The following is a 15,737-nucleotide window of genomic DNA, read 5'->3' as shown; positions in this document are numbered from 1 at the left end:
TCACAACCATCCATAATGAGATCTGGTGCCCTCTTCTGGCCTGCAGGTGTACACGCAGGCAGAACATTGTATACATAGTAAATAAATAAATCTTAAAAAAACAAAAAACAAAAAAAAAAAAAACCAGCCATCTCCCTGGCCTGAGTTATGATTTTTAAAACCTTCTTACTGCCTGCTAACGTTAGACTTACCTGAACAATTATGACTGGAGGCTAGCCCAAAGTGTCAGCAAACCTTGACTCCCAGGGGACTGCAGTGTTAGCTTCCCGAATGGCCTGCTAAGTCCAGGTTGAGTCCGGTGGACATGTGGGTTAGCGGCGTCCTGCCTGGCTGCTGGCCGGGGCAGGGGTCTCCTTACCTATCTGCCCATTGTAGCAGCCCCCTAGGAGGACGTGGGAATCCTTGGGGTTGTACTCCAGGGTGACAAGAGGAGAAGATGGCTTCAGGACAATTTCTGGTCTGTTGGGGTTTTCTAAAATAAAGAGGGGGGGGATCCATTAGGTCTACACAGAGGAAGGACCGGGCCGATCAGTTTAACTGATTCTATGGGCTGCAGGGGTGATAAAGACAGCATCGGAATCCTTCCTCTCCTTCTGGCCTCTCTTGCCTGAATCTTGGCTACTAGCTTTATCTGGGGGCAGTGAGGGTGAGAATCAGGATTTGGGTGTGTATTCGTATACTGAATTCCAGTTCTAGTCCATTCCCCAGGTTGGTATGAAATGAAATTTTGATCCTAAGGCAGAAGGAGTGGAGGAAGTCCGAGTGAGTGAAGTCCTGAGTGAACGTGTGTGTGTGTGTACTGTTGACATAGGCACAGCCATGCCCAGGACCCCAGAGCCTCAGATCCAGGGAGGAAGGGCAAAGCCTCACCTCACCCCCATCCCCTGCTGGGAGTGAGGCTCAGAGGGAAACCTTCAGCAGACTGAGAATGAGTGTTGATGGTGTGTGCAGAGAATGTCTGCCATAGCTTTCTCCTCACTAGGTATTTACAGACTGAAGACGGCTGACCTACAGCGATCGCTCCTACCAAGGTTACCTAAGCCTGCCTCTTTGATTCATCTGTATGTGCTAACCCTGGATCTGCTGTGGATATCACTCTGTATAAATAAAACGCTGATTGGCCAGTAGCCAGGCAGGAAGTATAGGCGGGACAGAGAGAGGAGAATTCTGTGAAGTGGAAGGCTTAGGCAGTGAGACGCTGCCAGCCAGCATCGTGACAAGCCAGATGTAAGGTACCAGTAAGCCACAAGCCACATGGCAACTTATAGACTAATAGAAACAGGTTAATTTAAGATATAAGAACAGTTAGCAAGAAGCCTGCTATGGCCATACAGTTTGTAAATAATATAAGCGTCAGTGTGTTTATTTTATAAGTGGTCTGTTGGACTGCTGGGGCTTGGCAGGACCCAGAGAGAAAACTCCAGCTACAAATGGCGCCCAACGTGGGGCACGAACCCACGACCCTGACCCTTGCTCAGCCGTATGCAATAACCTCACGTCTCTGTTCAACTCTGTACAGCAAACACACTGAGCTTCCTGGACACTGCGGTTTCCCCAGCAGAGAGTCCAGACTGCCCGCCTCAGCTTTTCAGTGTGTGTCTGTCTGTCTGTGTTTGTCTTTTCATCATTCCTTGGCTGCTTCAGCCAACTCCAAGTCCCCAGGTCCGTGATTTAATGGCACTGGGGTGTTATATCAACTCTACTCTTGGGGCCAGTGAGATGGTCTAACAGGTAAAGGCACTTGCTGCCCAAGCCTGGTGTGACCTGGTAAGTCCTCCAAGATAAAAGTCGAAGAGAAATGACCTCACAAAGTTGTTGCCTGACCTCCACAGGTTCACTGTGACACACATGCCCTCCCCACAAACAGTATTGATCTGTTTTTGTTTTGTTTTGTTTCGTCTTTAATAATCTACTCTCGCCGGGTGGTGGTGGTGCACGCCTTTAATCCCAGCACTCGGGTGGCAGAGCCAGGTGGATCTCTGTGAGTTCGAGGCCAGCCTGGGCTACCAAGTGAGTTCCAGGAAAGGCGCAAAGCTACACAGAGAAATCCTGTCTCGGAAAAATAATAATAATAATAATAATAATAATAATAATAATAATAATAATCTACTCTCTGTCAATTTCTTCCACCCAGGTCTGAGGACCAGGGTTGAAACTAGAGCGACTCTGGGCGAGGGTGGCCTGCTGTCAGAATTTGATGAGCTGCAGAAAGGAGCGGAGTGTCAGTTCTGAGTTGTGCCTACACATTTACCGTCATTACCGTTTCTGCCTGTAGAAAATGGTCTTTTAGTCGCTGTCTGCCACATGTGAAAGGCAAGTATCAGAAAAGGGGGATAGTTTCCCTCCACTAGGGCCCCCTCTTGGTCAAGTAGGAATCCTTCTGGTATGGGGAGCCTATGGATCCGGGATCCCATGCCGGGATCCCATGGATCTTAATGCCCCAGATTAACAATCTGGAGTTGGGCTGGGGAGTAACAACTCCTAACACTCACAAGGCTGTAGAGTCCATCCCCAGTGTGGAAGGCAAATGTAGATGGATGGGAACTTTGTGGGTCTGCTTTGGCTCTGCGGAGGTGTGCCTGCCTGCTCCCACACAGGGAGGAGACAAGAGCCTTCCTCCTGCACCTGGTCCCCACCACGGAGTGTCTTTGATCCCTTGTTTGTGCTCTCGGCTCCCTGAGCTTTGCTGACCTCTGACCTGGCCCCTCAGCCCTCCCTGGCCTGTGGATGGAACCATCGTTTCTCACCCAGGTCCCAGATGTAGGACTCGTGGCTCATGCCCAAGGGGGGTCGCTGGAAGTTCAAGCAGGAATAAGCTATTGCCAGCTTCCTGTTGCCATCAGGGTGCCAGGAGAGGTGTGTGGCTGTCCGCTTGATCTCCTGAGGGTCCCTGGAGGAAGAGCAGGGAAGGCAGGGGATTAGAGGGTAGGGTTCCCCCAAATCTTTGTTTATCAGACTCCTTTTCAAAAAATCCAAGTGGACCTAAGCAACCACATTCACTTAGGAACTTATTTTACAAGGTTAAGCGGGCCGACAGGTGGCTCCTGCCTGTAATCCACAACCTTAGTTTAGTCTTCAGAGTAGACAGGCCTTGTCTCAATAAACGAATAAGTAGATGCATAGATAAATAAATACATGGATAAATAAATAAAGGCAAAACCCACAAAAACGCCAAAGTTGACAAGACTCCCTTAAACAGAAAGCCAGTCTCAATGGTTCTACCTAGAATGTAAGAGGAAACAGCCAGGGAAGCAAATGAATGAAGTTTAGGCTAATAATACATACATATTTTGGAGGCAAGATCTCATGTACCCCAGGCTAGCCTTGAACTGAGGATGACCTTGAATTTCTGGTCCTCCTGCCTCCACCTCCCAAGTACAGAGATTATAGGCAAGCACCAGTGTACACAGTTTACAAGGTACTGGGGATTGAACCCAGGGCTTTGTACATGCTAGGCACGCACCAACTCAGGCTGTGTCCCTAGCAAGGCAGTGCCTGTACAGCCCTGACTGATCTGATACTCCTGTGTGTCACCATGGTGAGCTATAGTTTAACACGTTTCTTTTTTCTTTTCTTTTTAAAGACTGTGTAGCCCTGGCTGGCCTGAAAGTCACTATATAAACCAAGTCAGAGATCTGCCTGTCTCTGCCTCCCAAGGGCTGGGATTAAAGGTATGTGCTACTATGCTGGCCTAGTTTAAACACTTTTACCTGATGAAAGTTTTGACTGGGAGCCTGATTCCACAGTTATCAGCATAAAAGAGGTAGAGAATCTAGCCACTTCACTACTTGGTTTTTGCCCAAATGAGTTCAAAACTCCTGTCCAGCTAGACACGGCAGTACACACCTATAACCCTGACCCCAATCCTAACAATACAAAAGGGGGAGCTGGGAGTGGAGTTCACTTGCTAGAGTTTTAGCCTACAAGCATGAAGCCCCGAGTTTGACCCCCAGCCCCACATAAAACAAGGGCTTTAATCCTAACACTTGGGAGGCAGACAGAGGGATCAGGAATACAGGGCTAGCGTTGGCTACATAGTGAGTCTAGGCTAGCCTGAGCTACAGGACACCCTGTCTCAGAAAGAAAGAAAAGAAAAGGAGGGAAGGAAGGAGGGAAAGAAGGAAGGATAAGGGGGGAGAGAAAGAAAAGATTCAGAGAAACAAGCTCATTAGTGAGTAAAGAAGGCAGACTAACCAGACCACAAAGAATACGGCATCGTGTGTCTTGTAGAAGTGGGTGATGATAAAAAGATCAGTGGGCGCCAGAAGTTGGAAGGCAGAAGAATGAACAGGGAAAGCAGGAAGGACTTTTTAGGGCAGTGAAAAACTGCTCTGCATTGGACCTTGGTCCAAATCCACAGACTGAGGTCCAAGATTGCCCCCTAGTGGAAACCATGGCCCCTGCATAGTGGACATTTGGTTGATTGGTTAGCTGATTTTATTTATTTATTTATTTATTTATTTATTTATTTATTTATTTATTTATTTATTTATTTATTTATTTATTCATTCATTCATTCATTCATTCATTTATTTATTTATTTATTAAGACAAGGTCTTATGCAGCTCAGGCTCACCTCAGACTCCCTACATATCCAAGTCTGAGGATGACCTTGAACTCCTGATCTTCCTGCCACTGCTTCTCAAATGCTGGGAATACAGGTGTGTACCATCTTTTTTTTTTTTTTTTTTTTGTAACCCAGACTGGCCTAGAACTTTCAATCCTCCTGTCTCAGCCTATTGAGTGCCAGGACTACAAGTGTGTGAAACGTCACACTGGCTTGATAGAAATTCTGAGGTTTGCTGTGCGGTCAGGGTGGGGGTTACGTGAGAGCTCTCTGCACTCCTACTCAATTGCTAAGAGCAATGACTTTTTAAAATAGTTACTTTGCCGGGCGGTGGTGGCGCACGCCTTTAATCCCAGCACTCGGGAGGCAGAGGCAGGCGGATCTCTGTGAGTTCGAGGCCAGCCTGGTCTCCAAAGCGAGTTCCAGGAAAGGCGCAAAGCTACACAGAGAAACCCTGTCTCGAAAAACCAAAAAATAAAATAAAAAAAAATAATAATAAAAATAAAATAGTTACTTATTGTACATATATCAGTGTTTTCCCTGCATGTACGTATGGGCCTCACATGCCTGGTGCCTGTGTATGCTAGAGAGGGTATCAGATTCCTGTAGAGAGCCTGAGTTGGTTCCCAGCATCCTCATATGGGCAGGTCACCTGTACTCCAGCTCTGGGGGACCTGGTACTCTCCCTCTGGGGCTACCTGAAGACATTGATGGTCTTGGCTGACGGTGCCTCTTCGGTCACCTCCACGCCATCCTCGTCATCAAAATACTCCTCGTAGATGTCGATGGCATTGTTCTGTTTGATGCAGTGTTCCATGATCTGTGGAGACACCCGGATATCTTAGGGGTGAAGAGAGCTCTCTTCCAGCCAAGAGGGCTATCTTGCAGCCTGAGAAGGACAAGAAACACGGAGTGGTCCCTGCCCTTGTTCCATGGGGGAAGCATCACCTCCAAAGAATTACAATTGGTTCTTGGGGACACAGGCATACAAGCATGGCTCACATCACACTTATGTCAAGGACAAACCACCCCAAAGGCCCGCCCTGTCATTTCTGATGTTCAGCAAGGTCTAGCCCAAGCCTGACACCCTTCTAGGAGTCTTCTTTGATTCCTTCAGCAGGAAATTCATTCCTTATGGAGCAAATGGGCAAGCCTATGTCTCCGACAGTGTTTCTTTTAATAGTATCTGGCAAAATCTGTCTGTCTGTCTTGGACTCTCAGAGTGAATTACAGACTCTTTGGGGACAGGAAGCATGTGAGATTCAGTTTACAGTCTGCTGTGTCTGGCAGAGACTTAAAATTCAGTTCTGTGCATGAGTGAGCATTACTGACTGACAAGCTCTTTTGGGGTACCCTTTACCAAAGGTTCTCCCTGCATCTTTTTTATTATTATTGCGCGTGTGCCTGTGTTTTGGGGGATGTGCTCTCCATTGCACATGTGTGGAGGTCAGAGGATACTTTATAGGACTGAGTTCTCTCCAGCTATCATGTGGGTTCCAGGGCTCCAACTCAAGTGATCAGCCTTGGTGACAAAGGCCTTTACCCGCCAAGCCATCTTGTCAGTGCTCTTCCAGCACTTAGACTCTTTTCTAAAACCTGCTTGGCTATAGGCCTTCATAGCCAGCAGTGAGGTCCCCCTTCCCTGGCTGGAAGCCACAGAAGCCTACATGGGGCTCGGCACAGCCTGGGCACAGTCCAAGCTGTGGGAACTGGAGTCGGACAGCTGGAGCTGGGGGAAGCCTAACCGAGCCCAGCTGCATGACGGCATTGATGTAGTTCTCATCTTTCTCCACTTTCTTCCGGAAGCGGATGGTCTGCTCCAGCTCCTGGGGGTTCACATCCTTGGGCCAGCCCCCCTCGACATGGTTGACCCCGCAGCTCTCCATCTCAAAGCGCTCTGTGTTGGCCTAAACGGAGAACCACAGATGAGATGTCACAGGTCTAACATTCAGCCATTTCCGCAAACTCAGATCCTGGGGGCCCAGGACCCTGAGCTCTTAAGGGGATACTGAGGAAGAGGTGCCCTGACCAAAGCCACCAAGTGAGGCCCTCTCTGGTCCTCAGGTGACAACAAGTGGCCTCAGCAGCACTACCTTGATAGCTTTGCAGGGGGCAATGGTGGTCATGGAAAACCCAGTTCCATCTTCATCTTTTTTTTTTTTTTTTTTTTTTCCTGAGACAGGGTTTCTCTCTGTAGCTTTGGAGCTTGGCCTGGATCTCGCTCTGTAGAGCAGGCTGGCCTTGAACTCACAGAGATTCTCCTGTCTCTGCCTCCTGAGTGCTGAGATTAAAGACATGTGCCACCACCACACCCAGCCCATCTTTCTCTTGAATAGGCTCCGGAGCACATCCACCCATCCTGGGAGATAAAGTAACAGTGATTGGTCCTCTATCCTTTAGCTTCAGAGTGCAGATCAACAGCAACTCAGAATGTGGGCTTGCCTGGTGCATTCTGCTGAGCTGGCCGGACAGTTTTCCCAGCAAAAGTTGTCTTCATTCATTCATTCATTCATTCATTCATTTTATATTTGAGACAGGGTCTCATGTAGCCCAGGTGGGCCTCATACTTACTGTGTAGCTTGAGTATGACTTTGAACTTCTGATCCTCCTGCCTCTGTTTCCAGGGTGCTGGGATTACAAGCATGTACTGCCACACTTGGTTTTATTTTTATTTTATTTAATTTTTAAAAATTTTTTTTTTGGTTTTTTTTTTGTTGTTGTTGTTTTTTTCAAGACAGGGTTTCTCTGTGTAGCTTTGTGCTTTTCCTGGAGATCACTCGGTAGCCCAGGCTGGCCTCGAACTCACAGAGATCCGCCTGGCTCTGTCTCCAAGTGCTGGGATTAAAGGTATGCGCCACCAACTCCTGGCTTTTTATTTTATTTTTGAAACAGGGTCTCACTATGTAACCCTAGCTGGCCTGGAATGTGCTATGTGTCGGTCAAGTTGGCCTGGAACGTGCTATGTGTCAGTCAAGTTGGCCTTGAAGAATCACCTGCCTCTGCCTTCTGAGTGCTGAGATTAAAGACATGCACCACCATGCCTGGCTCACACTTGGCTTTATACAACATTTGGGATGGAACCCAGGGCTCTCTACATATGTTAGGCAAGAACTCTACCAACTGAGCTACATCTCCGGAAAGTGTGGTGCAGCCATCACCTCTCTGTAGTTCCAAAGCTTTTCATTATCTTGCAGGGAAGGAATCCCCATGCCCATGAACTGGTTGCTCTGTCTCCTTTCCACACTTTAAGCCAGCTCTCCTAGAGTGAGATGCTCTGAAGCGCAGGGCTACAACTGGAAAGCCCTGAGGGGTGTGCTGTGCCATGAGCACCGTCATCCTGGGTCCGGAAGCAGTAATTAGGTTGAAAAAGCAGGAAGCTCATTCATGTGAGTCACCAAGATCACTCACGCCCACAAGATGGTGAAGGTGTTTGGGCCAAATCAAGTGATACTTTCACTGGTTGACCCTGGGCAGGGTAAGATGGGTTAGCTCATTCCACATGATTCTCAGTGTGGCTGAAAGAATTGGAGTTTGATCCCTTACTTCACAGGGACACAGTGTTCCTGAGGCCCTGACCCATTCCAGTGGGAATTTTCTAGGTAACACTTCCTTTTACTCAAGCACCTCTGGGTAGTTCTCTCAGAAGGGTCAAATGCCCAGAATGACTCCAGTGACATCTCTGAGGCCTTAGAAGCCTTGGGAGGAACATTTCAGTTCTAGACATGTTCAGTCTTTTTGATACTGTAATAGGACCCAATACTGTCATCCACAAAGTTCATTTCAGTAACCACATGATTGACTCTCTGTCTCTCCGTCTTTCTGTCTCTCTGTCTCTGTCTCTGTCTCTCTGTGTGTGTCTCTCTGTCTCTCTCTCTCTCTGTGTCTCTCTGTCTCTCTCTCTGTCTCTCTCTCTGCTGGACAGAGGAAATAGATGTAATCTTTAAAAATCAGACATGTGGCCGGGCAGTGGTGGCACATGCCTTTAATCTCAGCACTCAGGGAGGCAGAGGCAGGTGGATTTCTGTGAGTTCAAGGCCAGCCAGGTCTACAGAGTGAGTTCTAGGATAGCCAAGGCTACACAGAGAGAAACTCTGTCTCAAAAAACAAACAAACAAACAAACAAACAAACAAACAAAAAATCAGACTTGTGAGATGGAGGCAGGAGGATCAGAAACTCAAAGTCATTCTTGTCCTGGCAAGTTCAAGGCCAAGCTGGGTGTACACAACCCCTCTGCTACAAACTTTAAAAAAAAAAAATCACACATATGAAAAAAATCATCATAATGCTTTAAGTAGATTTGCCAGTTTGTTTTGCGCCACATTCACAGCTATCCTCAGCCATGTCGGGAGGTGACTGAGCCCTGGAATCCACCCACCCATGCTGGGAGATATCATATTAACTGTGACTAATTATCCATCCTTCAGCATCACAGAAACTGTGCATCAACAGCAATTCAGAGCGTGGGCTTGCGGTGTGCACTCCGTGGACCCACCTGCTCTGGCCCAAGAAGAGTTGGTGTTATCTACTCCTGATCCTGGCACAGGGGTGAGTCTTGGGGTTCATCTACCCATACACCTCCAGCACCAGCTCTCGTCCACTCTGTCTAGTTTCCAGATAGGCCAGTTTCCCCACTGACCACCCTGGATCTCCAGGGTAGGCACTCACCTCGTGTTCTGACATACTGGCCGAGCACTGGATGCCCGTGTCCACTGGGTTCCGCTCCACATACAGTGTGGACAACTCAGGATTGGGCGGGATGTCGATGTTCAGCTCCGCCTGGCGGTCTGAGAAGTTGCACTGTTTCCCAAACTCGCTGCGCTTCTTGACGTACACGTAGACGATCTCCATGGTGATGGCTGCGACCACTGCGGCAGGATAGAGGAGAGTCTGAGACTGGTGAGGGGTCCCACCCAGACACCGCTCATCTCCTCAGGTCCCACTGGACGCGGGGCCACGCTTTGCATCTGGTTTGCAGGGAGCCAGGTTAGGGAATCCTAGGGGATCTCTCCAGAAGCTACACTTGTATTTTTAAAAAAATAATTTAGGGGCTAGAGAGATGGCTCAGTGGTTAAGAGTACTGGCTGCTCTTCCTGAGGACCCTGGGGTCCATTCCTGCACCCACACAGCCGCTCACAAGCACCTGTGACTCCGGCCCCAGGGGACCCGACATCGCCCTCTTCTGGCCTGCATGGGTAGTGTACACACACTGTGCACAGCTATACACGCAGGATGCAGGCAACCCCACCCCACCCCCCACACACAGACACACACTTGTAAAAATAATCCCATTCAGCAGGGCACTTTGAAGGTGGAGGCAGGAGGATAGGACTTTAAAATCATCCTAGGCTACACAGCAAGTTCAAAGCCAGTCTGAGCTACATGGGACCCTGTCTCAAAACACAAAACATAGAAGCAAAACATACAAACAAAACCAAAACCAAAAATCTCTCCTCTGAAACCAAGTATGGTGCTTCACACTCGTGCTCCCAGCCCTTGGAAGACTGAAGCAGGAGGACTGCCGTGAGTTCAAGGCCAGCCTATGCTTCAAAAGCAGCCTGTGATATATAGTAAGACCTTGTCTAAAAGGGGCCTGGAGAGATGACTCAGTGGTTAAAAGTACTTGCTCCTCTTACAGAGGACTGGAGTTTGTAACTCTAGCTCCGGGAGATCCAGGGCCACCTTCTGGCCGCCGTGAGCACATGTGTAAATGCCAATCCCTCCTTCTCCCACACTTTTCTCTCTCTCTCTCACACACACACAGAGCTAAATACATCTTATTTAAGACAGGGTCTCACTGTCTGGCCTGGAACTAACCATGTAGACCAAGCTGCCTTTAAACTTGGAGATTCACTGGCCTCTATATCCTGAATACTGAGATTAAAGGCATGAGCCACCACGCCCAGAAAAAACAAAATCTTTAAAGAAACAAAATAAACCAAGACAAAACATCAAGAAAAACTTAATTTATCTGAGTGCTGACTGTATGCTAAGTATAAATTCCATTGTTTGGTTCTTGCCCTTGTCCTCTGAGGTGAGCAATGAAATCACCATTTCACTTGAACATTCGTACCTTTAGGTGACTTTCCTGGGGCCACATCACTGACAAGTAGCCCAGGTGGTCTGCCTGGCTTCAGAGTTCTTACCCACAAAATTACACACTCTCTACTGAATCAATACACTTGCTGGGAGGCAGGAAGTGATATTGGTGACCATGACTTTGAGCTAAACCCACCACCACACTCGAGATTTGAACCACATGGTACACAGATTAGAGAAACCTGAATCTCTTAAGAACTCCTAGCCACACTCACAACTGTTCAAAGGCTCATCCAAGCCAGAGTGCCAGATTCCCAGGCTCTACACCTCCTCTGGTGGCCGCAGAGGGAATCTATGTCTTCTGCATAGCTCTATGCAGATGTGTGAGCCACTTTGAGAAGGGACAAAAAGCCAGGCGTCTTCTTCAACAAGCAGAACTAGACAGTCACTGATTTGTGCTCCTTAGCCATGAGAATCAAGAATTGGGACCAGCAAAACGGGTCAGCAGGTAAAGGTGTTTGTGGCACAAGCCTCAAGACCCGGGTTCAATCCCCGGAGCCCATGGTGGAAGGGGAGGACTATTTCCAACATGTTGTTTTCTGTGTGTGCATGGTGGCTTGCACAAGCACATGCACCTGCACACACTCACTCTAAATTAAAAAAATAATAATAATTATAAGGAAGGCTGGTAAGACCCTGGAGTTCTGGCCCTGCCTTCACCAGCAGTGTGTCCTTGGCTGGGTCACTCAGTCTTTCCAGGGCTGACCTGCAGCTGCAAAGGGGCTGTAGAGAGGCTGGCACACAAACAGGGTGTGAGGAAAGGCCTCCTTATCAAAGTCCTGAGAATACAGAAAGACAATGCCAACTGCCCTCCACTCTACACAAAGGGAGCTTCTGACCCTGTGCTTTAGGAGGCTGAGTACAGGTGGCTGGTCATCTGGCCGTCTGGGGCATTATACTGTGGACTCTGAACTTCAGTTTGAGCTATGTCAGACTCTGTCTGGTGCTGAAGGGATGGCTGGGTGGTTAACAGCACTCACCGACTGCTCTATAGAGGACTGGAGTGTGGTTCCCAGTACTCGCATGTCACAATACAGACAAGAGGGCAAGCACACATACACATATATAAAAATCAAACTTTCAGCCCAGCAGTGGTGGCGCACGCCTTTAATCCCAGCACTTGGGAGGCAGAGCCAGGCCGATCTCCGTGAGTTTGAGGCCAGCTTGGGCTACAGAGTGAGTTCCAGGAAAGGCGTAAAGCTACACAGAGAAACCCTGTCTCAAAAAACAAACAAACAAACAAACAAACAAAATTAAACTTTCCCAGAGGCTGGGGAGATGGCTCAGTGGTAAAGAGAACTGGTTGCTCTTTCAGAGGACCAGGGCTTGAATCCCAGCACCCACATGGCAGCTCTCAACCATCTGTAACTCCAGTTCCAGGAGATCTGATGTCATTCTCTGGCCTCTGAGGGCACCAGGCACACATGCAGGTAAAACATACACATAAGATAAACATTTTAAAATCTTTAAAACAATGTTTTTAAAAATTAAAAGATCCTATCTCAAAGACACACATACAGAGGAGAGAGAAGAAAGAGGAGAGAGAGGGGGGAGGGGGGAAGGGGAGACAGACAATAAAACCTAATTATGCACTAGACATGGTGTTATGTCTATAATCTCAGCACTGAAGAAGCAGAGGCAGGAGGATCACTGCAAGTTCTAGGCCAGCCTGGTCTACAGAATGGGTGTCAGGTCAGTCAAGGCTACACAGTGAGACTTAAACTCAAAACACTTTTTAAAACCAGTCAACCAATCAATCAATCAATCCAACCACAAGTAATGAAGGCAGCGATGTCCTGATGCAAAGAGACACATGACCGAAGAGACGGACTGAAAGCTCAGGAATAAACCTTCGTGTTTATGGTCAGCTGATCTCTGACGAACCATCAAGGGATGTAACAGGGAGGGAACGGTCTTTCAGCAGATGATGCTGGGACAACTGGGTGTTCCCAAGCCAAAGATCAGAAAGAGCCATACCTCACACCATATGCAAAAATGAACTCGAAATGGCCTGTGTGGACCTAAATGTAAGAGCAGAAACTATAAGGCTCCATGACTATAAGACGTCAGACCCACGGCTCTGGCTGGCTACTGAGTCCTGGAAACTGAGAGGCTGAGAGCTGGGCATGTCCATCTAGAAGCAGGTACCAGAGTGGAAGGGAACAGCTGGAGCAGGGGGTGAGTGAGAAGACGGGGGTGGGGTGGGGTTAACTGCCCAGTCTCTTGGCATCCATATATTGCTCCTTGAAGGCAGCATGACCTGCTAGGCATGGTGACACATGCCTGTAATCCCAGTACTTGGGATGTAAAGGCAGAAGAATCAGGAGATAAAGGCTAGCCTCATAGTTCAAGTCCAGATGGAGCACGAGACCCTGTCTCAAAAACAACAAAAACAATAAAAGCATGCTTCAAACCACCCCCAAAGCCAACACAAACTATACTCTTGGAGAAAGTGGTTTGGAAAGTCTCCCTTATGGGCGGGAGCGATGGCTCAGAGGGCAGAGGGGTGGTCAAGGCAGCAAGTCTGCGTCAGGGTGCCCCGCTGTCTTCATTCTGTGTGGATGAAATCGAAGCCTTGGAGAAAAGAATGCAAAGTCAATTAAATTCTCTGTCTTCCACCAATTGTGAAAAGCACCCGTGCCTCCCAGACCCGGCAGCTGGATTCAGGCAATTAGGGGCTGTCTCTCTCCATCTCCAATTGCTGTGGCACAGCTGACTCCTGGGGCAACACAAGGACACTTAAGAGAATGGGAAAATTCTGGGAAGGAAAAAAAAAAACCAGTCTCTTCACCCCCCCGATCAGATTCTAACAGCTTTGCTCTCTTCCTTGGTGTTTCCCAAGGCCAAGCCCGCATGGAGAACGGAGGCATTGTCTGGAGGCAGACAGAGGGGACATTTAAAGGCCAGCCTGGTGACAGGAAGATAGAACATTCAAGGACCCAGCAGCACAGGCTTTTCTCACAAGCTAGCACAGTGCAAAGATAAGTGACAAGGTCATCCAAGGGTGTCACAACAGTCTTTCCCCTCTTTTGGGAGATAAGTGCTGCAGGGTGGGGCTTCCCCAGGGTCTGAGCAGAGTGTCTGCAAGGGCTGTGTGTGTAGCACAGGGGACCAAGAATATTATTGTTGCCTAGGAGTGTCAGGGGGAGATTGCCTCTATTCTAGAGACCCAGAAGCATGAAAAACCGCAATCTCCCCCTCCACACACACTCTGTGTGTAATACGGACTCTAGAACCTCACACATACCCGTGCTCTACCACCTTGCTACACCCAGCCCCCACAAATCTCAAACCCAGAACTACAAGGAACCTCCATAGCCCTGTCCAAGCACTAAAACATGTGACCACTTCCTGTATCCTGGTGGGTCATATGAGGATGATGAGCAAAGTCATTCCTAGAGAGAACCCTTGTGGTTAACAGAAAGCATGGCACACAGCTGGGAGGGAAGCCCAGGGAATGGCAGGAAGCAGGGGTGGCAGCACCGAAAAGAGGCCAGGAGGAGGGCCAGCCTTTGTCCCTGGGGGCAGCTCATCTGTGTGCCTAGAACTGAGGAGCCTTGCTTGAGGGAGGAACGCAGAGGGAGGGCTCCTTTCGTCCTTCCCATGTCTTTGAGAAACTTCTGGACTAGGTTAATGTTTCAGGACCCTAGTGGGCATGGTAAGGCCAGCTCTCAGACCGAGGGGCAAACAAAAGGATGCATTCACATACAGTATCTGTACCCAGATCACAGTACTCTTGTGATCTCCCACAATTACTCCCCCCACCTCACTTTTCTTAAATTGACTTTATTTTTAAATTTAAACATGTGGTGTGTGTAGGTATGTCTGCATGTGGGTATGTGCACACAAGTGCAGTGAGGTGGAGACCAGAAGTGTCAGATGCCCTGGAGCTGGAGTTACAGCGGCTGTGAGTCACCTGAACCAAACTCTGGTCTTCTGCTAGAGCAGTGCTCGCTGTTAACTGCTGAGCCGTCCCTCCATTCTTAGTCCAGATGGCCTGGAACCTAATGAGTAGTCTAGGCTGGCCTCAGACTCTCGGCAATCCTCCTGCATCTGCCTCCGAGTGCAGGGATCATAGGCGTGTGCCTTTCCCTCTCCCACTCCCTTCTCTTAATTGAAAGCTCTCTTAACAGCCCCATCCTCCCCGGGTAGAACGTTTGCTTCAGTCACCTGAAAGCCCAAAAGAAGTCCCGCCCACTCCGGGACACGGTCAGGGTCAGGGCCTGGTGGGGTAGTGATGCAGAAGGCAAGGTGCTTGGGGGTTGCAGAGGTCCTAGAACTTGAAGAATATTCCGGGCAGCGAGGATTAATGCGGCGGGAAGAGCGCTAGGGAGCGCTGGTCCTGATTCCAGCATCCAACAATTGTCCTAGAAGGAATCTATCTCCTAGTTTTCTTGCACTGTTGGTGATTATTACCCTCTGGGGCTCTTTCCTCCTCTCGCCAGGTTTCCTTTCAGGCTTGGACGTCCTCCTGGGCTCCAGTCCTTTATTTAGGCTCAGTTTCTCCTGCTACACTGCGCCCGGGAAGCGCCCAAGCCACGTCCCGGCTCCAGCGCAGCTCAAACGGCTGGGAGCTGTGGAGTTTACCGGTTGCCTAGCAACCCCAGCCGGGCCGAGACACAGACGGTTCGGAAGGCGATCTGGAGCACGTGACATAGGTCCCCCTGGTCGGAAGCAAAGCCCTTCTTTCCTCCCTTTTCTGGAGGAGGTCTGCGGAAGAGGTGGAGGAAAGTTAGCCAACTTTTGAATCCCGCTAGTGGTCATAAGGGCTTGGCCAAAACCCTTACCCAAGGCTATAGTTATGCATCCGGCGAAGTCCCTTGAAAACGCAAGCAAAGTGACCAGTGCGTGGGAAGGCCTGCGCCTGGGTTAGTGAAAGCCTGCTCTGTTCAGTTCTGATCTTGTCTGATTTGTCACTGTTTGCTGCAATGACCCGGTCTGTTCTGCTGCCATATCCCCTGCACCACCACCCTTCTGAATACAGATCCAGAATGGAAATTCCTTGAGGGTCAGGCTGAATGCATGCATGGCTTAGCTGTGTAGTTGGCACACTGTAAACATGGTTTCACTGCA

General features: G+C 48.9%; 1 protein-coding gene across 1 annotated transcript in view; it reads right to left on the bottom strand.

Annotated features, from left to right (window-relative positions):
- The window catches only part of Dnai2 (dynein axonemal intermediate chain 2), a 36,415-nt gene extending 21,168 nt beyond the window's left edge, over positions 1-15,247 (bottom strand). Inside the window, exons 1-6 of the mRNA XM_059272067.1 lie at positions 15,081-15,247; positions 9,234-9,433; positions 6,313-6,474; positions 5,266-5,387; positions 2,748-2,890; positions 359-472 (exon numbers count right to left, since the gene is read on the bottom strand). Of these exons, the coding sequence (XP_059128050.1) occupies positions 359-472; positions 2,748-2,890; positions 5,266-5,387; positions 6,313-6,474; positions 9,234-9,416 (724 nt within the window). The 5' untranslated portion in view covers positions 9,417-9,433; positions 15,081-15,247. The remainder of the gene's footprint in view (positions 1-358; positions 473-2,747; positions 2,891-5,265; positions 5,388-6,312; positions 6,475-9,233; positions 9,434-15,080) is intronic.
- Between the last annotated feature and the right edge of the window lie 490 nt (positions 15,248-15,737).

The sequence above is a fragment of the Peromyscus eremicus genome, chromosome 8a (assembly GCF_949786415.1).
Source record: "Peromyscus eremicus chromosome 8a, PerEre_H2_v1, whole genome shotgun sequence".
Taxonomy (NCBI): Eukaryota; Metazoa; Chordata; class Mammalia; order Rodentia; family Cricetidae; genus Peromyscus; species Peromyscus eremicus.
Note: the sequence above shows the minus strand (reverse complement) of the source record. Positions and strands in the feature narration are given on the sequence as shown.